The following is a 24,111-nucleotide window of genomic DNA, read 5'->3' as shown; positions in this document are numbered from 1 at the left end:
GTCCCGACATTGGGAGTACCTTTAGGTTAGACAGTGTAGAGTAAATTTTCAAACTCCTTTGCCTGCCTTTTATAGGCTTCTGGTGGAACAAAGCTCCTCATTTGTATCATTAGGTGACCCGAGCTTGTGACCCTTTGTGCATAAGAGGAAATGTTCTCTTATCATTCTGCCTCTGGAGTGTTCCATTAGGCATATCGTGTGAAAGATGTATTTACATTAGTGGGCTGCATGGTAGCGCAGCATTAAACTAAATGACTGGATGAAACACAACCAAACAGAACAAGTGAAAGCATTTGGCTGGGAAAGGAGTAGGATGTGGGAAAATGTCTTATTACTGACTGGCCATGAAAAAAGAATTAAGCAAACTCAAGGTTAGTGCATATTCATTCGAAATTTATTAACCATTTCAGAAAGCATCTTTATCCAAAAAGTTGATGTAAAAGCTAACAGAAGTGAATATAATGGCTGGATGCCACATTGAGATGAGAACACATGCGCTGTGAGTTGCGAATTTTCTGTACATCAGTGACAGTCACAAGAAAGGGAATACAAAGGCTCATCAGAAAGGGTAGGCAACCATTCTGAGTAAGGAACAAATAAAAACAAAAAAAAATGGGCTTCAAACAACTGGGAAGCTACAAATTCTTCCAACCACAACCATCTCAAAGATATCAAAGTAAAAAGGAAAATCCATCAATAATTGTCTCAGTTACATGCTGATAAACTGAAGTCATCTCACTGCTAGAGTCAACAACAGGACAGATTGTAGATTGGGGATTCAGAGATCTTGATAAGCAGATCAGGAAAATCAAAGGGGTCCACAATTCATTCACTTAACCTGGAAAAGAGAGATAAAGCAATGACGCAGATATTTATGATCAGGGTCTTTCAGATTTAATGTTTATTCAATGGCACACTTAGAGATTTCACAAAACATATTGTGCTGCTTGTCGTGAGAAAGATGTGATTATCCTCACCTTCACCAGAGTGACGGCAGCACTGTAGAAGATACTCAGGAAGAACAAGGTGATGAACGTGGAAGCAGTTGTCCAGATGTTGCTGTTATCATCCTCATAGTCTTCAATCCAAGTGCGATCTATTGAATCTATGAATATAAAGCCGAGAGAACGAATTTAGATTGTTTATTGATCCAGATCGATCTATCTGCATCTAAGTCATGTAATTAGAGACCATTACATCTTTATAAAGCAGTCAGGTATTTCTCAAATGTGACTCTTATCTATCTCTATTAGTGCATTATTGACTCTCAGCAAGAAATTACAAATACTAACTGCACATGTTCTTTCTTCATTGTCCATGTCAGAATGTTTTAAATTATTTTTCTTTTAATCTATTATTTAAGGATATTATTATTTGAGGAATGCTTATTATGAATGATTATTTTAATTATATCATTATATTTTAAATATAGGCTGTGACAGCACTTTAGTTGAAATTTGTGGCCATCACTGAATAAAAGTTCAAATATGATTCTCATCTTTATGTATTGGTGACCAATTGCTTGGGAAATCGTAAATATAAGTGACACCACAGTTAGGACATTGCTTCATATTTTTGTTTGTAGGATCTGTATATTTAGGAATAAGTTTTTGTACATGTGTCCCTTAATTTATTTGATCCACTGCTTGGTGTGTTTGGTTTACCTTTAATGTTTGTGTATATGGTTATGAGAGTCTCTTACTTCACTCTTGCCCATGTTGGAGTCTGTGCATGAATAAACATATTCCTGTTCCTTTACTGCTGGTGTGCTCATGTGTTTGTGTACCTAAATTTTGGTCTTTTCACATTGCGTAAGCATCATCACGCTAATATGCCACTTCATTGCTGCTTATGCTTATGTTGTAATGTCTTTGTGAGTGTTCACTTTTCATTAGTGCTATCTAAAATGTGTGCTTATGTGTCTGTTTCAGATCCTACCTACACTGGGTTATTTTCATGTTTATGCTGAATAAATGTTATCATACAATGTTATGTTTTGATGGATGTTTATATTTATATGATGATGTTTGCTTGTGTGGCAATCTTTCCCAAACCATCTCCTGAGAAGCTTGTTTGTGTTATTGTTTGCTGATGCTTGTGCCCATTATCCTTATTTAATAAACACCCCTCTATTTGTTAACCTATGCACTTGTGTGTCTGCATGTGAGACTCTGAATTTGTGTGTACCTGTGATAATGTCTATATGCTGATCAATGTGATTTAAAAATAACTAATTAAGCTGCCTCTGTCATCGTATGTTTGTGATTCTGAAAATGGGAAAATAATGATATTAATAATTATCTCTGTGCATTTACGTACCTGTGTGAGTTGACATGTGGGAGGACATTTTTCAAAATTTGTATCTGTGTGTTCATGCATGTATGTCTGTATGCATTGTGCTGTATGAACGTATATGTATTCATGCCCATTTGTGTGTTACCGTGTGTCTATGTTTCTCATGGTTATGTGTGAGTACCCCTGTTCATTTGTGCAAATGATTTTCATTCGGTGTATGTGAGTTTTTGTATGAGATTAGGTGAGTGTTCAAGTACTACTTGCATGTGTGGCTCTGTGCAAGTATGCGTGTGTGACATCTTATCTATATGCACATTTCAGTGTGCACATAAATATGTGTCTTTAGGTGAGAGCCCGTATATGTGTCATTACGTGTGTATTTGCGATCATCTCTCTGTATTTGTTCTTATACCAGACTGCAATTTTTATTATTCTAATTTATTTTTCTAATTTTAATGGATTGCCCATAATTAGATTTGATCTTGGTGTTGTAGGAAACATTTCCCATCGTCGTGGCGAGATAAGCGTTTTATGAGCAACTCTTCTGTTGCAGTGATAGAATTTCTGTCTCTGAGAGAAAAGGCGTGAGTTCAAATCCCCACTGATAACATTTCTGAATATGTTTATTAGAAAATGTCTACTTGTGTTCTGTATGTGAAACAAAATGCTATCGGGTATTCAAATACCAGAATTCATCCCATATGCTCCAGAAAACTGAGACAAAACTATGGAATTCAAACCGGGACGATGCAAACACCAGTTTTGGATCATGGGAATCAATGTTAATCATTTGTTAACAGAGCCCAGCGTGTCCAACATGCTTCAAAGGTATTATTTTGCAGGGAAATGTTAAATCTTTGGACAGTAAGCAAGAAGCTGACTGTTCTGTTAGTAACTGGGTTACATTACAGAGGACATCTACCATGAAAACTCTGCACAGGGAGCAAGAGGACAGACCATTCAACGTTCCCCTCCCCTCTGCTCCACTACAAATTATCTGTCGAGTCTCTTTGGTGTGAAAGTGAAGATACATTCTGTCATGCGCTGGTGCAAGATCCCTGGAAGTTCCCCAGAAACAAAGGTGACATTCAAACTGTTCTGCACTCTTTACAATTGGTATGTTCCAATCAAGTTTAATTTTAAAGTGTCTTAAATTTACATTTCCAATTGATGCAATGTGGCAGTTTAAAACTGACCTGAATTTTGTAAGAATGTCCAATCGGGGGAATCAAGAACACCAAGTTCAAAACTCATGCTCTACCCTTGACATAAAATGGACATTGTCAGATTTTGTCACAGAGGGATTTAGGATGGATAATGTACTTGGTGGAATCCTGCAATGAGTGAGCTTTACTCTGTCTCTGACCCAGGGTATATCTGAGCAGAGAACATTAACTGCACAAGACACTCATCCTAGACCTGTTAATAATTCACTTTAACTACACAGATGCAATGTAAGTCAGAGTGAGAAACAATTAATTCAGTATTTAACTCACAACTGGAAGAAAAAAAACTTTATTACTTCTGTTGAATTATGAAATGCAACTTTGAGATTTTTATTGACATGAATTAACAGTGTCCATTAGTGCAAGTGAAATGTTTACAAAACTCGGTTTACCGCTGGATTTATCGACTGTTCTGTTGATGATCTTTAGTGGAATCGCTTCATGTCCCACCACACAGGAGTAAGAAGCACCGCTGGCCCACTCCTCCGCTGTAATGGATAACAGGCTGTACATGAAGAAGGAGATGTTGTCGCTCTCCGCCATCACCTCTGTGTTCTTGTAGTTACTGGGATTCACCGGCTTGTCATTGTTTGTCCACTTGACGAAGATCTCTCGGGGGGAGAAACCTCTCACTAAACAGGTGAGGGAGAGAAACCTCTGAGCGGAAATTTCTTCTGTTGGTGGCAGGAGGACCGACACTGATGGCTCCAGCGGATTAATCACTGCAGAATATTTGAGACAAATATAAATCAATCAAAAAATCCTGAACCAATATCACAATTTCACTATATATTAAAATATGCCATGTTTAATTTGGGATTTATTCACTTCCGTTTACTAAAGGAGCAGAATGGTACACATTCTGTCCAGTAAAAAAAGTAGTGTTTAATGTGAAAGTTTCCTCCATGTTTCCAGCCCACAACAAGGGCATTCTCTCCAGCTGTCATGCTGTTGGTGACATCAAAACCCTGGCTTCTTCCCACTTTATCTGACTTCATCAGAATACAATATCCTTTGGTCCATCTTTTTCTTAATCAGCTACCTAGCTATCCTGCCTTCAGATGCATCATTAATCCTCCCAACGGTGTTTGGTCGTTACCAATCAAAGCCTACCATTGATGTAACTGGATCTGGATTACACATGGGATCCTTTGTGCTTTAATCTCACTGCTCACCTTTCTCCTTGTGGATGGAATCTCTCAGCGGAGTCGGTAGATTCTGATGGTATACCACACATTCAAAAGTAATGCCACTCAGCCAGGCTTCAGTAGAAATGTCTAATTTGCTGATCACACTGTCGGGATTCTGTCCAGGATGGTCAGAAATCTCTGATTTCAGAGGCTTCTTTTCTTGTTTCCAGGTCACGTTGACTCCAGAAGGAAGATTGGACACAACGCAGGTTAACGTCACCGTCGCCTCCAGTAAGACTTGTTCTACTGGCGGTGGGAGGATTTTAACGGTGTTAGGGTGGCACTCGGTATCTTCTATGAAACAAAAATCAAAGTCAATGAAAAATGCCCCTTTATGATACAAACAGCCAATCTTCAGATTCCTTCTTCACAGGGTGAAGACACCACCTTCAAAATGGCAACTCCAACTATTGCTGAAACGATGCTTACTATTGTTGATGTATTTTGATTTGTGAAAGCATTTGTGATTATCTATAACATACCCTGTGTAATTATTCCGAAAGAACACTGGCTTTGTAACAAGTGAAACCTGTCAAAAAAGTCAACTCATCGAAGATACCATCATGTAACCCATGGAATTACCTTTCTTTCAGAGTTTGTCTCTCACTTAAGACCATCTATTGATACTTGTGACAATAGTAATCTGAATATAATGAGTTCATTTCCACGTTCATAACCCTTAGGTGCAAATGCTGCTGGTCACGCTGACTGCCAAATCACATCCCAAAATTTGGACAAATTATAATAAATAATAACTATTCTCTTTGCAGAGTTCTAAAGTGTTACAGGAGCGGTGAACAGCCATGGAAATTCTGTTCATTATATTTAACGTGATCAAAAATAACTTTGCGTTATTGGTGTGATGTCATTCTCTAATTTATGTCATTGTTCCTCACATTGTGAGCTGTGTTTGGAGTAGATCAGAAAACAAGACATTGAGTACAGCATTCGATATAGAGAAGGACACCCATCTCCTTAAGTCTTTCCCTCCATTCAGTTAGTTCATGACTGGTCTGTACTTTCACTTTATTTACCAAGCTGCATTTTTTAATTTCTTCATAGAGCAGGGGAGAAAAAAACAAACAAAAATGTCTTAAATTAATCTACAAACGCGATGGAAATGTACATTAGTTTTATAGACATCCGGTACTCACTGTGTAAACATCGCCACCCCAAACCAGGCTAAATCAGCCTGTCTCGAGTTCCTAGTTCATTCATCCCTATTGGAGTGTTCTTACCAGAATTTATGCTCCTGCCTCATCCACTAATTACAGAGAGCATCTTAAAGAAGCTCAGTGAGATCACGTTTATCCCAGTTCATCAAATGTGATACCCACTTGGTCTGTGATCTGATTCCATAAATGAAGTTAAAGAACTCAGTACCTGATAAAGATCGATGTCGTACAGTGTCCAAGGCCAACAGTTCATTCCTGAACAGAGAATGAACGTATTGAACTGAATACTGAATACTGAAAACTGAATACTGAAAAATACTGAACGTATTTTGATTTATTTTCAAGTAAGGGTCACTGCATATTTTAACCACGTCATTTTGAGACCACAACACCATAAGATAGAGGATCAGAATAAGGCTGTTCGGCCAATCCAGAGTTTAGATCAGAATGATGCTGGAAAAGCACAGCAGGTCAGGCAGCATCCGACGAGCAGGAAAATCGACATTTCGGGCTAAAGCCATTCTACTGTCTTCTCCCCATACTAAACAAGAGCCGATCTATCTCTGGCTTGAATACACACAATGGCCTGGCCTCCACAGCCCTCTGCAGCAACAAGTTCCACAGCCTCATCACCCTCTGGCTGAAGAAATTCCTCCCCATTTCAGTTCTAAACGGTGCCCCTTTGACCCTGAGACTGTGCCCTTGGGTCCTAGTCTCGCCTACCAGTCAAAACATCTATCCCATGTTCACTCGACCTCAGTCTCTCAGTATTTGCTATGTTTCAATCAGATATCTCTCCAATATCCCCCCTCCACCCCCAAACTTATCCTTGAAGCGGTTACCAGGCAAGGATTCAGCACTCTGAATGCCTCTTCCAGCATGGTCAGGCAACAAACTATTTAACAAAGCTCACTGACAATTTATCTATCTTCAACAGAGAGGAAACATGCTTTTCTGACTTGCCAAAATGTTGAATTATGAGCAATGCTAATGTAACACTCAAACTGAAATGAGATACGTGGCATGTTGGGAAACAAGAAGCTGTCCCGTGCTGTTTACTATGCCTGATAAATTAGTATGTTTGATTCACATCAGAGATCAGAGTGATTTGTAGCTCTCTCAGTGTGTGTCTCTTACCCTGGAATGCGGTGATATTTTTACTTTGAATGTTCTCTCCATGAGTGACCTGGCAGGTATAGACTGCGCTGTTGAACCATTCACCATAAGGGACCATCAGCCGACTTGTCACCGAGAAGTTCCCGTTCGCCTCACACACGGGAGACGTGAAGAAGCCAGAATCCAAGGGTCGGCCATTTTTCAACCAAATCACGGAGATTGACTTCGGATGGAAATCGATGATTGAACAGACGACGGTTGCAAACTTGCTGCTTGCGATTTCTTCACTGGAGCTCACAGTTAGGAGAAGAGTTGGTGGGAGAATATCTGGACCTTTAGGAAACACATCGCATAAATTATCTGACGAATTTCATAACAAATACAATCAGTTCTCATATATTAAGTTTTCTTGTGGTTAATGGATACAAGAATCATAATTGTGCAGAGTGCTGGAGAAGCTGGGATCCACACAGAAAGATCAGCAGGACAATGTGAAAGGCTAAAATTATAGGACACAGCAAGGGAGTCAAGGAGGCATAGAAACTATAGACCAGTAACATCAGAAGGGAGATAGCAACGTTGGATGGTATTCGTTTTAATGACAGAGTCTGATGACCAAGGCAGGTGAATTACCGGCATAAATGAGGAAATGACACGGTTGCTATCACGGAGACATATTGAGAGTGGGGCAGGAGTGGGCTATTCAATATTCCTGGATTGAGTGCCATCAGGCGAGACAGGGAAAGATGGAAAAGGATGGGGGCTGGGGGTGTGCGGTACAGAATGTTGCTTCTGTCGCAATTCTGACAAGAGTATTTTAGGCTGTAAAGAGAAATGAAACCATGGATACCTCCTCGAACAAAGACAAATGGACAGTACTTCAAAACCAAAATACAGCAAACATAACTACTGGGAGAGCACGATAGACCTTACTGTCGGTCCAAAAGACCAAGTGCAGATACATGGGCAAATTTCAGAGAAATGTAAATTAAATAGGGGAATGAGAAAAGAGGTTTTTAACTTCCTCAGCATAGGCTTGGATCTTCATTTTGTCAAAAATTTAGAGGGAGCAGAATTCTGTAAATGTTCCCAGGAGAATATTTGAACAAAGAATGTGTTTAATACTGAGAATTTTAATCCAGACCTTGAAAGAGAGGGGTGAACCTGGACTTAACTTTAGGGAATGAAGTCGACCCAGTGGGTAAAACCTCAATGGTGGAGCAATTTGCAGACAGTGATCGTAAATCAGTTGGATTTCAGATTGTACTGCAAAGGAATAGAAATTGGCCCAATGTTCTGAAAAGGGGAAGGACAATTTTAGTAAGATCAGGTAATGACTTGACCAGAGTGGACTGGAAGCTGACACTTATTGGTAAATCTGAGTCACAGCAGTGTGACACATTTAAGAAAGAGATAGGAAAATCACAGGGAGGACATTTCCCAGGAAGCCACTGAGTGGGACCAAGAATGCTTCGGGCTCTGGACACCAAAGGGGATGGAGGGTGAGATAAAGTGAAATAAGGGAGGCTTCCGGTCTATACTGAAATCTCAAAACAATAGAAATTAGTATGGAATACAGAACGTGCAAGGGGGAGTTTGAAAGACAAATGAATTAGAAGAGCAAAAGGGACCATGAGAAAATAATAGCAGTCAAAATGAATATATTTTTAAAAGTTACAGGCTCATTCATAATAAAAGAATTATTCGGGAAACAGTAATGCCCATTAAGTGTTATTATTGGAGTGGAGCCGGAGGATTAGGTTGTGGCCAAAACGAATGTGTTGTGTCAGTGTTCACAAGTAAGAGGGACAATGTGGGGACAGAAAACATGGAGGGGTGTTGTGATGTAGTTTTCAGAAATTAGGACACATGACGTGATGTTCTGTGTTGTCTTGCTGAATGAAAAGTGGTTATATTTCCAGGGCAGATGAAAAGTATACCGAGCGGTTGAGCAATGCAAAGGATGAAATAGTTGGGTCACTGACAATAATTTAGAATTCCTGTCTGGCCACAGCAGTTGTGCCAAGTGAGTATAGATCAGCCAACGTTGCACTGTTATGCAGGACGAAGGAAGGGATAAATAATGAAAGCACAGATCTGTCAAGCTAGTCTCAGTGGTAAGGAAACTATTGAGAAGTGAAATTAGTCTTCATTTGGAAGATAAATCAACAATTTTCAGCACGGTTTTATTGAGAGGAAGTCATGTGTAAGAATTTGATAGTAGTTTTCAGAGAGATAACTCAATGTCCAGATGATAGAAATAATCAGAGCCAATGGGATCGGAGTTAATTTGACAGATTGGATCTAGAACTGGCTGAGTGGTGGGATAATAGTCATCGGGTGTCTGCGTGACTGGAAATCTATGTCTCCTGGTGTTCTGTAGGGATTGGTGTTGATTTCCTTGCTATTTCTCTTACATACCAATAATTAAGACTCAAATTTAGGAGGATTAACCAGTGAATTCACAGATGAAATGAAAGCTGTCATGTTGGTAAGTCATGAGCATAATGGCTTTAGATTGCAGGAGGATATTAAAGGGTTGGTTGTATGTGAGGAGAAGTTACAAATGGAAATTATTCTGGATAAATGTAAGGTGATGTAATTCGGCAGAAGAATCTGTGAGGTATGACGTTTTGAATGGTGGAACCCTGGAAAGGACTGAGGATCTTTGGTGCATGTACCCACCGATCCCCTATAGTACTGTGTCGTCTGGATAAAGAGGCTAAGAAAGTGGGAGGATATTTGCTTTTATGAGCCGAGACATTGACAATGAAGAGTAGGGAGATGTTACTGGAACTTAATAGAATACTGGTTAGGCCATACTGAAGTGTTGTGTGCATGTTATCGAAGGAATGTGATTACACTGAAGGCAGTATTGATGAGATTTGCCAGGATCTTGCCTGGGTTCGAGGGTTTTAGTTATGAAACTAGTTTAGATAGACAAGGGTTTTCCCTGGAGCAGAGGAGAATTAGGGAGAAGATTATCATGATGTCTAGAATTGTTTTAGGCATAGACAGGGTAAACTGGATGAAACCTTTCCCCTTGATGGATTGATCAATGCCTCAGGGGCACAGGGTGAAGGTAAGGCCAGGAGTTTCCAAGTGGACCTCAGGGGAAAACCAAATCAAACACAGGGTGGTGTTAGTCTGGAGCTCAGCACCTATAAGTCATGTAGGGACTGAGCCCCTCATAATAAGTATGAAGTATTGAGATGCATCCTTGCAAGGGCAAGTCACACAAGGCAATGGATCAAGTGCTGGCACATGAGACTGGAAGAGTTAAATGGCTGTTATTGATAGGCGTGAACTGGATGGATCAAAGGGCCTTTTTCCTGTGCTGTATAAGGTGATTCTGTGAAAACGGTTATAAATAATGCCTTCTTCATATTAATCCCAGATGCTCTGTTTATCTCAGTTCCCACAACACGTACCTGGACATGGCATTTCTTTGCTCTTGTGTGACCCGCTGTGTTGAACCTCACAGTAGATTTTGCTGGGGCAATCTGCCGCTGACCCGGGCAGGGTTAACTGGCTGCTCAGGGTGTAGGTTCCCTTCTTGTTTCTCACTGATGGGTAAGTCTTAAATCCAGTCGTGATTAGCTCCCCACCTTTCTTCCAGGTTACCTTGGAGACGTCAGGGGAATAGTCCATCGCCAAACAATCAAAGGTCGCAGAACCGGTGTCGTGCTCCTGACAGGAGGAGACCAGGCCATAAAGCGTGGGGGGAGATGGTGTCGCTACAATAGAATGACCAATTGAGCATGTTAGTTTCTGTTCATTTGACCTTACCAGTTACTCAAATATATCCTCAGCCGTAAATGTTTGCCAGTATGCTCCCACTGAAGTCTACAGCATAACTGGAGTTTATTTTTGTTTCCTACCAGTTGCTGATCATGATCATTGGTTCCCTCTTTAGAAACATGCCCTTGACCTTGACCATTACCATATAATTTCGAAAGAAGAACATCCTGATCCCACCCCAGTAACTGTTTGAAGATCTCACCAACTGAAACTTTCACTGGATTGCTGTGAAGAGCAGAGAAGTTTCACAAAATACAAACCAAGGAAATGCAGATTCATCGAAATTCTACAGTGTGTGCAAACAGGCCATTTGGCCCAACAAGTCCACACCCACCCTCTGAAAAGTAACCCATCCAGACCTATTCCCCTCCCCTATTATGCTACAGTTAACCCTGATGAATGCACCTAACCTCCCAAATCACTGAACACAACATTTGCAATTCCCCCAGCTTGCACATCTTTGGACTGTGGGAGGAAACGCACACAGACATGGGGAGAAAGTGCCAACTCCACACAGACAGTCACCCGAGGCTGGAATGGAACCCGAGTCCCTAGCACTGTGAGGCAGCACCGCTAACCACGGAACCAGCGTGCTGTCCCACTAGGTACCGTGCTGCTGGAAATACCCAACAGCTGGCAGTACCCCCGGAGAGAAATCAGAGTGAATCATAGAACATAGAACATTACAGTGCAATACAGGCCCTTCGGCCCTCGATGTTGCGCTGCCCTGTCATACTAATCTGAAGCCCACCCGACTTACACTATTCCATGTATATCTATATGCCTAGGTAAAAACAATGACTACAGATGCGGGAAACCAGATTCTGGATTCGTGGTGCTGAAAGAGCACAGCAGTTCAGGCAGCATCCAAGCCTGTCCAATGACGACTTAAATGCACTTAAACTTGGCGAATCTACTACCGTTGCAGGCAAAGCATTCCATACCCTTACTACTCAATGAGTAAAGAAACTACCTCTGACATCTGTCTTATACCTATCTCCCATCACTTTAAAGTTGTGTCCCCTCGTGTTTGCTGTCCCCATACTTGGAAATCAGGTCCAGTGAGCCTTCCTCACTTATCAATGCAAGGCAGAATGTTCTCTCTGGGAGGAAGGTCACTGCAGCAGCAGCACAGGCAGGAGCTGAGCACTGGGACGGGGAGGAGGGCTGTCACGGCTGAACTCATGCCAATTGTCTGGAAGTTGAAACATCTAATTTACAAATATCTGAATTCTGGAGGCCTCTGAAAAATGGAGGACCATTAAGGTTCAGAGACTTTGGAGTGTTACAGCTGAGTATTTACGTAAATATGATTTGAGAAATGAACTAGTAATCTTTAACTTTCATAACTATCAAATTGACACACAGTTCACCACCAAACGTCATCTTTCAGACTAACCACTGCACTTACTCTGTCTAGACCTAAATTTCCACTCACATTGACAAACCCTACCCTGCGAGACACCCATTCATGCCTGGAACACACAACCCCTATCATACAAAACACATCCAAGGCAATCCATATTGGTAGTGTAGCTTAGAAGAGATATCTCGGTGTCCATGTACATAGATCCCTAAAAGTTGCCAGCCAGTTTGAAAGAATTGTTAAGAAGGCATACTTTGTGTTGGCTTTCATCGACAGAGGGACTGAGTTTCAGAATCACGAGATTAGGCTGCAGCTGTACAAAACTCTGGTGTGGCCGCACTTGGGAGTATTGTGTACTGTTCTGGTCAGCACATTATAGAGAGAATGTGGAAGCTTTGGAAGAGTTCAGAGAAGGTTTACCAGGATGTTGTTTGGTATGGCAGGAAGGTTTAATTAGGAAAGGATGAGGGTCTTGAGGCTGTTTTTGTTTGAGATTTGAAGGTTGAGAGGTGACTTAATTGAGACATAAAAGATAAACAGAGGGTGGACAGTGAAAGTCTTTTTCCATGAATAGTGATGGCTAGCAGTAGAGGACATAGTTGACAGATGTCAGAGGTTGTTTCTTTACTCAGAGAGTAGTAGGGCCATGGAACCCACTGCCTGCAACACTAGTACACTCGCCAACTTTAAGGGCATTTAAAAGGTCATTGGATAAACATATGAATGAAAATGGAATAGTGTAGGATAGATAGGCTTCAGATTGGTTCCACAGGTCAGCACAACATTGAGGGCTGAAGGGCCTGTACTGCACTGTAATGTTATATATTCTATATTCCAGATGGACATATGATCTCAATTCCTTTCAGTCATTTACACTCCTGCCGCCCTTCACCTGGCCCATGACAAAACCCCAATACCCAAGACATGATCTCAGCCCTTGATCACTGACCTCTCATCTTACCCAAGTCAACCTGCGTACATTGCATCCTAGCTCCTTTCGCATCTGTGCTTTAAAACCTACCATTTTGCCAGACTCCGAGCTTTGCATTTTGACAACACGTCCACCTGTCACTTCCTTACAGTGACCTTCCACCCCGAAACACCCTGCCACTCTGCCCACCTCTACACTAACCAGCCTGACATCCTGTTCACCTCTCCATAAACCAGCCTGGCAAAGACAGACCTCCTGCATTTCAGCTCAAACTACCCCTCACCTACCAAGCACAATTCGACCAAATTATCCTGGGACCATTACCATTTACCTTGATGCCACCTTGCCAGACAGAGTGCATGCAAGCTTACCCAGCAGCCATCCAACACCTCACAGCCTACCAGCCCAAACTCTCCCACATGCCCAATCTAGCCCCTCACTTTCTCACCACCTTCCAACTTTGAGCCTACTCCAACATAAAGTCAGTGAGTCATAAAGTCGTACAGCACAGAAATTGTTCCTTTGGTCCAGCCCATCCATGCTGACCAGAGTTCCCAAATTAAACTAATTCCACTTGCCTGCCTTTGGCCCATATCCATCCAGATCAATCCAGTTCCTGTAGCTGTTCAAATGTCTTCTAAATGTTGGACCTATCTCTGCATTTACCACTTCCTCTGGCAGTTCATTCCAATGTTTTGGACAGTTACAACACGAAGTCCTAACTCCTGCACTCAGTGCTCCGACCAATGAAGGTACATGTGCCAAACACCTTCAACACACTAGCTACTTGAGACAACGCTTTCAAGAATCTATGAGTCTGGACCCTCAGGGTCCTGTGTTTAACATCACTACCCAGTGCCCTACCATTAACTCTGTAAGAATCTATGAGTCTGGACCCTCAGGGTCCTGTGTTTAACATCACTACCCAGTGCCCTACCATTAACTCTGTAAGAATCTATGAGTCTGGACCATCAGGGTCCTGTGTTTAACATCACTACCCAGTTCCCTACCATTAGCTCTGTAAGTTGTGACCTGATTTATCTTCTCAAAAAGCAACACGTCGTATTCATTTAAATTAAACTCCATCTGCCACTCCTCAGCCCAATGGCCCAGCTGATCAAGATTTCATTGTACGTTTAGGCGACTTTCACTGCCAATTATACCACCAATTTTGGCATTACGTTGCAAACTTACAAACCTACAAACCATGTCCCATTCAATGTTTTCATGGCTTTCAACCAATATTGTTGCCTGTTTCCCTTTCTCCCACATACCTGTAGTATTTTTTTAAGGATTGAAGGAATCTATCTCCTTATTGAAATCATTTAATGTTTTGTCCTCAATCAGTTTCTGTGGTGGAGAATTCCAAATGTTCACGATTCTTTTGCTGAACAGTGAACACTCAAGTTCAATGTTATCAGTGTGTTGGGAAGACTGGTGAGCAGCAAGATTAATGATGATCCCATGAATGGAATCGCCTTTAGAGGGGCCGTCTTCAGCTTCCATTTTGCATGTCCCTTCGGCAGCATGTTCCAAAATTGTGATCCTTGAGGATAAGGGCGCACATGCATGTAAATGCTCCTCCTGAAAGCTTTCCTCCAAATCAGACTTCAACTTGACTCTCAACTGTTTCCCTGCCCGTTTCCTCACCTCAATCACAGCCATGGGACTCACTTCCGAACAGCGCTGTGAATGTGCTAATACCACACAAACTTCAGCAATTCAAATAGACTGATGATAACTAGTTTCTCAAGGCAATATAAAAAGTCTGACACTTCCACACCTGTCTAGAGATTCAAACAACCACTGGAACAATTGTAAATTATTTGAGGCACTTGTGTGTCTACACAAGATGACATGGTTTCCTTTTGTGTGATTTGACTGTGTTTTCACTGAATGAACAGAGCTATTTCTTAATCATATAATAGGAATGAAGCTTCCCTCATTTTTTAGCAAGGCAATCACACATTATATTTCTTTCTTCCAGGGAAGTATAGTGTTAAATGAATGAAATATGATAATTGGGATGTTTCAATTGGAAATTGTCAGAGATTTAAAGTTTACTTTCATGAGCAATTAATTCCAGCCTCATTGTGTCACAGTACTCACAGGAATGTCTCCCTTTGTTATGGGCAGTCGAATCAATAAATCTGGGATAGTTTTTGCTTGTCAATCAAAGGTGTTAAAGAGTTTTAGCCAAAGGGAGACACGTGGATTTAGCTCACAGATGCTCCATGATCTAAGTAAGTGGTGGTACAGCTCGAGGGGCTGAGTGGCCTCCTCTTGCCCCTACCTTCCTATCATTGCATCATTCATTAAGCTAGCACTGGTGGTGAACACTTTTTATTAAAGTATTTCAACAAATTAATTGTTTCACACATGCTTTAAAAAAACTTCTGTTGATTATTTGTAACGGGATCATTGACATTCTCTATTTGAGTGATCAAAATAACTTCCACCCAATTACAGCAGCCACTGCACTCTGGAGTGTGTTGTTACGTCATAATAGTTTATTGTGAAACTACAGCTCGAGATCAGGGTGCTCAAATTCAATGATTCTCTGATATTTAATATCTCTGAACATTCGCAATTTGTTAAAATGCATCTTCTCTCCGAAGAACGTGTTTAATCGAACAGAACTTTTTTCAATGAAACAACAAATTTTAAATGCTAGAAAACCAAAACAAAAGACAGAAATTTCTGAAGAAACTCAGCAGGTCTAGTAGCTCCTGTGGAGAGAAGGCAAGGTTAACCTTTCAGACCCAGAGATCCCCTCTTCACCAAATTGTTTTCATGTTTTTGACACAAGAGCTCACACCTGTTGAGATAAACAGTGATTACGTTGGCTTGACTCCTGTTGGAGAAAGGATTCTAAGCAGAGGTACTGGATGGTCTGAGATAGCAATTGAAGACCAACTGAAAAGCTATCTCCATCTGCTGCAAGTGTTGGATTCAGCGAAACCCCCACCATACTGAACAATCAAATTCAGTGACAGCACTGGTTTAATATAAAGTAAAACAGCCTAAGCATAATCTCATCAAATATGCTTCGAAAATGATTCATTCTGGTTTAGTTATAAATGATATTGTTAGAACAGCAAGTCAAAAGCTGGGATTTCTTTGAACACTTACTCCATGAACCCCATCTAGCGATGCCCAAAAGCTTATGAACAAATATTGATCTGGAAAAAGCTGCTAACCACCAACATTCTGTTTAATATCTAAGAGACACAAGTCAGGACAGCAATTGAATAGATTTTACTGGCCTCTGTGAGTGGAATTCCAACAAACACCCAAATATTTCAATCTGCTTTCCTGCACTGAAGTAACCTGATAAGAGATGGTGTTACATACCTCTCTAACAGGTTGTAAGTGAACACAGGCCACCTGGCACAGAATCAGGGACACTACTACATCACAACAGACCTGAACACAATGAGCTTGACACTATCACGGAGAACACAGCCCATCTGTTTTGACAGTACATAAACACCTTTATTAACACCTTCCAACAACCAGGGATTGTTCCAGAATGTTTGTACAATGAAAGTAACATTTCAACATTTATCCAAGAATACTTTGACAGCAGCTCCAAATTGTTCAAACTCTGTGGGAACGACAGAGGAATAAACTAGGAATTGCATTGCCATCAATTCACTGTCACTGGATTCCAACCTCGAACTCCCTTCCTCTTTCCCCTGTGAATGTTACTGCACCAGATGGTCTACTTAGTTTGAAAAAGATTAAAGTGTTTTGTAGTGGAATATGACCTTTGCCAGTGACATTAAAAGCTGATAATAGGTTTTCAAATAATAAGATGCGAAAAAATTCTGATTCTACATTGTGCCACGAAACATGTCCTGCATAACTGAGGCACAAAGAAAATGTACAGCATATTTCCCTCTGCCTCAATCAATAAAATATATCTTGTTGCCAACAACCAATTTCAAAACTCTTGCTATCTGCCTTTTGTTCGTGAAACGTTCGTTCTGATTGGAACAACTTAGTCAGGGCTCTCAATTCTGAGGCACCTAATCCAATATTGTATTTCTGGCCGATAAAAGTGGTTTTGAAGCACGAGATGAAATTGAACTGTCTGAGATTCAGGGATCAGAACTGGACAATTTACAAATGGTCAGGACCGTTGACAAGTTAGTCAGAGATAGCACTGAAACAAACTGTACAACAGACTTAATCCTAGAGGATACGTTGCTCAACTCCTCACATCAAATATATTCACTGTAATTGAACATTCATCAGAGGAACTAACCAGAGGATTTATAGAACATAGAACAATACAGCACAGAACAGGCCCTTCGGCCCACGATGTTGTGCCGAACTTCTATCCTAGATTAAGCACCCATCCATGTACCTATCCAAATGCCGCTTAAAGGTCGCCAATGAATCTGACTCTACCACTCCCACGGGCAGCGCATTCCATGCCCCCACCACTCTCTGGGTGAAGAACCCACCCCTGACATCTCCCCTATACCTTCCACCCTTCACCTTAAATTTATGTCCCCTTGTAACACTCTGTTGTACCCGGGGAAAAAGTTTCTGACTGTCTACTCTATCTATTCCTCTGATCATCTTATAAACCTCTATCAAGTCACCCCTCATCCTTCGCCGTTCCAACGAGAAAAGGCCGAGAACTCTCAACCTATCCTCGTATGACCTACTCTCCATTCCAGGCAACATCCTGGTAAATCTTCTCTGCACCCTCTCCAAAGCTTCCACATCTTTCCTAAAGTGAGGCGACCAGAACTGCACACAGTACTCCAAATGTGGCCTAACCAAAGTCCTGTACAGCTGCAACATCACCTCACGACTCTTGAATTCAATCCCTCTGCTAATGAACGATAATACTCCATAGGCCTTCTTACAAACTCTATCCACCTGAGTGGCAACCTTCAAAGATCTATGTACATAGACCCCAAGATCCCTCTGTTCCTCCACCTGACCAAGAACCCTACCATTAACCCTGTATTCCGCATTCTTATTTGTTCTTCCAAAATGGACAACTTCACACTTGGCAGGGTTGAACTCCATCTGCCACTCCTCAGCCCAGCTCTGCATCATATCTAAGTCCCTCTGCAGCCGACAACAGCCCTCCTCACTGTCCACAACTCCACCTATCTTTGTATCATCTGCAAATTTACTGACCCACCCTTCGACTCCCTCATCTAAGTCATTAATAAAAATTACAAACAGCAGAGGACCCAGAACTGATCCCTGCGGAACTCCACTTGTAACTGGACTCCATGCTGAATATTTACCATCTACTACCACTCTCTGACTTCGACCGGTTAGCCAGTTTTCTATCCAATTGGCCAAATTTCCCTCTATCCCATGCCTCCTGACTTTCCGCATAAGCATAAGCCTACCATGGGGTGCCTCCTGACTTTCCGCATAAGCCTACCATTGACTTTATGCACTGCATAAAGTCAATACTGCATTCCAGTGTGGAAAGCATTTCTGTTGAAGGAATCAGGGCAAGGTCATTTTCTTGTTAACTGCTTTTAATGAACGAAAATGTTTCAAAAGGTATGAATTGAAAACATGCTTCTGTCTGGAGTTGCCCGCTTTAACGGATGTCTAAGTAAATGTGGGCACTGCTGCCTCACAGATCCAGGTAACCAGGCTCGGTTCCAGCCTCGGGTGACTGCCTATGTGGAGTTTACACAATCTCCCCTGTGTCTGTGTGGATTTCCTCCCACAATCCAAAGATGTGCATGTCAGGTGAACTGGTCATGCTATATTGTCCATCGTGTTAGGTGATTTAGTCAGGGGTAAATATAGGGTAGGGGAATGGGTCTGGGTGGGTTACTCTTCAGAGGGTCAGTGTGGACTTGTTGGGCCAAATGGCCTGATACATACTGCAGAAAATCTGATCTAAATGATTGTCACACTTAACTAATGTGAGCAGATTCCTTCCGATCACTACATTGCAATAAATCTGTCAAGTATATTAATTAAAATAAATATTACTCTATTTTCAGTGTCTGAATAAACAATGTGCTCTGTTATCCTTGAGTTCATGTCTTCTGCAAATTTGTGAAATCTGCATACGTCTGAACACATCGATGTAAAATGAATTCTCTGCATTTGCAGCAAGTATTCTCATGATTTTAAGAGTACAGTTCCTACAGTATGGAAACAGGCCATTTGGCCCAACAATTCCACACTGACCCTCTGAACAGTAAGTAGCCCACCCAGACCCATTATACCTAATTTATATTTACCCCTGACTAATGCACTCTAACCGAGACATCCCTGAACACTACGGCTGTGCTACATTGCACAACCACCTGACTTGCCCATCTTTTGGACTGTTGTAGGAAACGAGAGCGCCCGAAGGAAACCCACGCAGACACAGGAGAATGTGCAAACTCTACACAGGCAGTCACCCGAGGATGGAATCGAATTTGGGACCCTGGAGCTGTGAGGCAGCATTGCCAACCACTGAGCCACCATGCTGCCCTGCGAGTTCATGGGTGGATTATTTTAATTAATTCGAAATTTGACCTTGGTCATATAATTCACTATAGCAGTTGTTTCCGAAAGAATGACTCTTCACTTGATATTTTGTTGTAAAATGTAACTATTTATTTAAAATGCACTGATTGGGAACACCTAAAACACTGTGCAGATTAAATAATTCAGTTAATGTTTTATTTTTATCCTGCAAATCCAGTTTCATCAGGGAAATAACAATTAATTAACTCAAGTTATGCGTGAAACTGATCAAAGCAGTGAAACCGATCTGTTCTTCATAGAATTGTGCAGAATTTCCAAATGGTCTTTGCCAATTATCTTTTCCAGCCAGTAAAATATGTATGTAGCGTACAGCGGAATTGAAAGGTGTTTCTTGATCAATTATAACACAGTCATGACATTTTTGCTCAAGAACAAGAACTATTGGAACATTAGACTTTTGAAATTCTATTTCTATTTCTCTATGACTTGTAAACTGTTTAAAGACAGACCTTGTGATTGAACTAGATAGTGGACTTCTGAATTTGGATTGTAAAGCATGGATTAGATTAATCCTTCATTATTTATTTTAAGTAAAAATGGCGCCCGAAGGTATCTGTTTTCCCTTCATTTCTAAAACCTTTGCGATTTGCCTTTCACTTAATAATAGGCTTTATGAAATTTCAACTCGCATGCCGATTGCATTGAATGAGGAACCTGGAGCGGTTCACTGTCACCAACCGTGTTAACATTGCAAAAACAATGTAGAAACCAGAAACGGTTTCCCAAATATAACACATTTAATGTTACCCAAGCACAGTCCCTCTTCAACAGATCAACGATCACCAGATCACAACACTGTGTTTGCGGCAGAACTAGCTCTGCAAACATTTTCAACAGAACCAAGAACATGATGTAACCTCACAAAAAAAAACAAATTGATGTCTAACAAAGCTACTCAGTATCAAGCAAACTAATGATTAAATTTAATAGAAATAACAAGTCATAACAGCAACCATGTTTGTGAGGGAACTTAACACTTAAAGCTGTAACGTTTCTGGCAACAGTTTAACTTATTTCCAACCTGCACACCCTTCTTGATCATGACAATCCTGTGCAGCACACAGTAGAGCGGTTGAAGGCATATATTGATTAATCAGTTCATGGTCAAAACAAAATTACTGAATGGACAAATATTATAATTTTAAGTTAGTTTCAATTACATAATCTGATCAATTCTGCAGTTTCAGATTTTAGTCCCAAATTTTATTTTGAATGAGGCTACTCAAAACAAAATTCAGTTAGTTTACAATTAGAACTGAGCTCTTTTTAAAAAAAAGTCAATGCACTAAAAAATTATTTTTTTCATGTCTCACACTTCCGGGTTTCTGCCTTAAGTTGGTTTTCAGACCGTAACAAATGGATGTAATGTTTTCAATCATGCAGAGAAAAATATGTCATATAAGTTTAACAAATGCAGAAATGATTCATGAAAAACAAAAGAACTTCACAAATATTCGTAATGAACAGTAATCCAGAGAGTCAATCTCCTCACCAGAAAGAAAACACCAATTACAGAAAGCATGAAAACGCTGATCAATTTCACAAACTGAATAAGAATTCAATCAACTCAATTCAACAGAATTAAGGAAAATAAAATCAGAATCCAATCAACTCAAAACAACAGATTTGAATGAAACATAATCAGAATCCAATCAATTCAATACAACAGAATCAAATTTTAAAAAATTCAAAAACCAATCAACGCAATTCAACAAAACCAAGTAAAAACAAAGTCAGAATCCAATCAACACAGTTCAACCGAATCAACTAAAACAAAGCCAAACTCCAATCAACTCAATTCAAAAGAATCAAGTAAAACAAACTCAGAATCTAATCAACAGAATAAAATATAGCACCGCAAGAAAATTCTATGACAGTTTCTAACCTGCTTGTCATCAACTAATTAACAAAATAAATGTGAAAATATAATCATGGTAAGAACATGTATTCAAGAAATGAATAATGATATTTTAGCATATTTTAATCATGTTTGGTAATATCTCAAACATCTTTGAATTCTTGCGTTTGTTGTTGATAATAAAACTCACAGTCAGGGTGTCACTGACATTAAACATTATTTATAGCTGACTGATTAAGAGACATTAGGTGTTTCAAGTAACCCAGCCACACAGAATGCCCATCTGATCAAAAAAACAGAACACCGAGCAACTGACTCCATCATCACCATTTGCTGAGTTTCACTATTTGCTGAGCCTTAACTGAAGTCTATAATCAGTGTGAATAAAAATTAATCCGAACCAAACCAAACCCAGCACAGAATCTGAGTTTCATTTAATTCAGAAATTAGTCACATGAATAGAAAGTTTTTAAAAAAGTCACTACGAAAGTTTAAAGTTCTTACCTGAAGTCACTGTCACCATGGTCCCTTGGCCCCAGTAATCAAGATTGTCACAGTGTTACATTCTCTGGACTTGGTCACACAATAACCAGCTCTGAATAAAACAAATAAAAAAATCTACCATCATTTTAAATGTTCAGAACCACAGGCAAAATAAAGTCACGATAAATCTTCATCACATAATTGCGCTAGTGAATTCTGATCATTCTTGATAAATTGTAATACTGTTTTATACTTCACAGAGCAACACATAAGCTGATTCTCAAAATCCCCAACTGGTGTATCGATAATTACCCAACACTTTTACAAATTAAATAGTGATACTGGCATTAAACCCCACAGAACTAACACTGCACTGTAGGTTAAAACGCTTTGTCGAAGTAATCACTGACTAGTTTCAAACAATGGAGGCTGAATTGGTTTTTGTATTGATCATAATTGCAGTGTCACCCCAGTTATATCACTGTGAGACACGTTGTGTCAAATACTATGTCAGACTGTAAACTGTAAAATGCAGACAATTTGTTCACTTCCGAGAAAGCAGTGATTCAGACTCCTCCAAAAATGATTTGGTGCATTATTTCAGCTTTTACTCTTCATTGTATTTTGAAAGTTTGGAATACTTATCCAGGTTTGGTCTACATTTAACTTGACAATCAACACGAAGAAGGTAGAAATAAATTATACATTTGTACAAACTAGCACTACTGGATTGCATTTAAATTGCATCTCACATTATTTCTCGCTCCTGCCACTGTAGAAATCACCAACTTGAGATAAATCCTTGTCAGTGGTTATTGTATGAGGATGTCGCTGTGCACAACACTGTGACCCACTGTAGTCTCTTGCACAGTAATAGATGGCGGTGTCTTCGATCTTCAGGTTCCCCATGTCCAACGCGAAAATGTTGTTTGAAGTGTCTTTGGACGCAGTAAATCGACCCTTAATCGCTGGTGCATAGTTATTGCTGTTTGAACTATAGTAGTGAACCAGCCACTCCAGACCCTGTCCGGGAACCTGTCGCACCCAGCTCATCCAGTTGCTGCTAAGATCGAAGCCGCTGGTTTTACAGGTCAGTTTCAGGCTGCCTGCGGGACGGCCAGTCTCTGCCTCTGGCTGGGTCAACACAATCTCCGACTGGACACCTTTAAAAAGAAAACAAATAAACCATGAGCATTAATGCATATTAAATGATGGCTGTGTCTTTTACATTCCTGCGGTAGACTAACATTGAGACAGTGACAAAGAGAGACTTGAACAAAAAACACTTACATGATAAGAAAGTCAGTAACAAACAGAGAAAAATTGTCGACACAATCATTCTGATAACTTGTGGGAAACGGTTCTGTCAAGATCTTTCTAAACAGAGCCGACCCAGGAGTGTTGAATTACGGTCTCGTGCCCAGGATTTATATGGCCATCGGAAAGGGGCAGGCTGACAGCTTCCGCCTGTTGGTTTCCTGCTGGAGGCTGAGACTGGATCCTGGTATCAGCTTGTACAGCCCGAACACATGGGATCATGTATTTACATGAGGTTCTGCTTAAACATGGACACATACACATCTTGGGATATTTGTTTTGCTGAATAGCTTCTTTGGAAGTAAATTTGAGTAGCTTCAGGTCTGTTTCAGATGCTAGTTGCAAATATTTTGTTAAACAAAACAAAACGAATTCAATTGGAAGTTAGCTCCCTTTATTTCTACTGTCCAGCTTTTTCCCCCTGGATATTGCAAGTCTCTGTCGCACTACAAAATAACATGTAATGCATAATAAACATTTAAACATTCAATTTAGGCAACTGAATACAGAGCGTGTCCAAGTTGATTATATTTAGAATATTCAATTAGAAGTTAACTCCCTTTAGTCCTACCTTAAACCACAAGCAGATAAAGCTAAAAAGAGCTTCAATAATATTAGTGACTTTATTTTTGCTGTCACTCAAAGTCTCTCTCACATTACAAAATAGCATATCATTTCTAATCTGCGTTTCTAAATTCAATTTAGGCAACCTAATATGGAGCATGTCTAAAGTGATTACGTTCTGAATGTGAGTGTGTGTCACTAAACAGTTTGGACCCGGAGATTGGAAGCACCTCCTTACATTGCAGAATATCT

General features: G+C 40.4%; 1 gene segment (V, D, J or C); it reads right to left on the bottom strand.

The window, feature by feature from the left end:
* Positions 1-514: 514 nt before the first annotated feature.
* Positions 515-23,366, bottom strand: LOC140453333 (Ig heavy chain C region, membrane-bound form-like). The segment is given in 9 exon segments: positions 515-838; positions 978-1,105; positions 3,914-4,243; positions 4,697-5,005; positions 7,024-7,335; positions 10,434-10,739; positions 22,000-22,053; positions 22,734-23,141; positions 23,269-23,366. Coding segments are annotated over 9 exon segments (1,905 nt in total).
* Positions 23,367-24,111: the final 745 nt, after the last annotated feature.

Source organism: Chiloscyllium punctatum, chromosome 27 (genome assembly GCF_047496795.1).
Source record: "Chiloscyllium punctatum isolate Juve2018m chromosome 27, sChiPun1.3, whole genome shotgun sequence".
Classification (NCBI taxonomy): Eukaryota; Metazoa; Chordata; class Chondrichthyes; order Orectolobiformes; family Hemiscylliidae; genus Chiloscyllium; species Chiloscyllium punctatum.
Note: the sequence above shows the minus strand (reverse complement) of the source record. Positions and strands in the feature narration are given on the sequence as shown.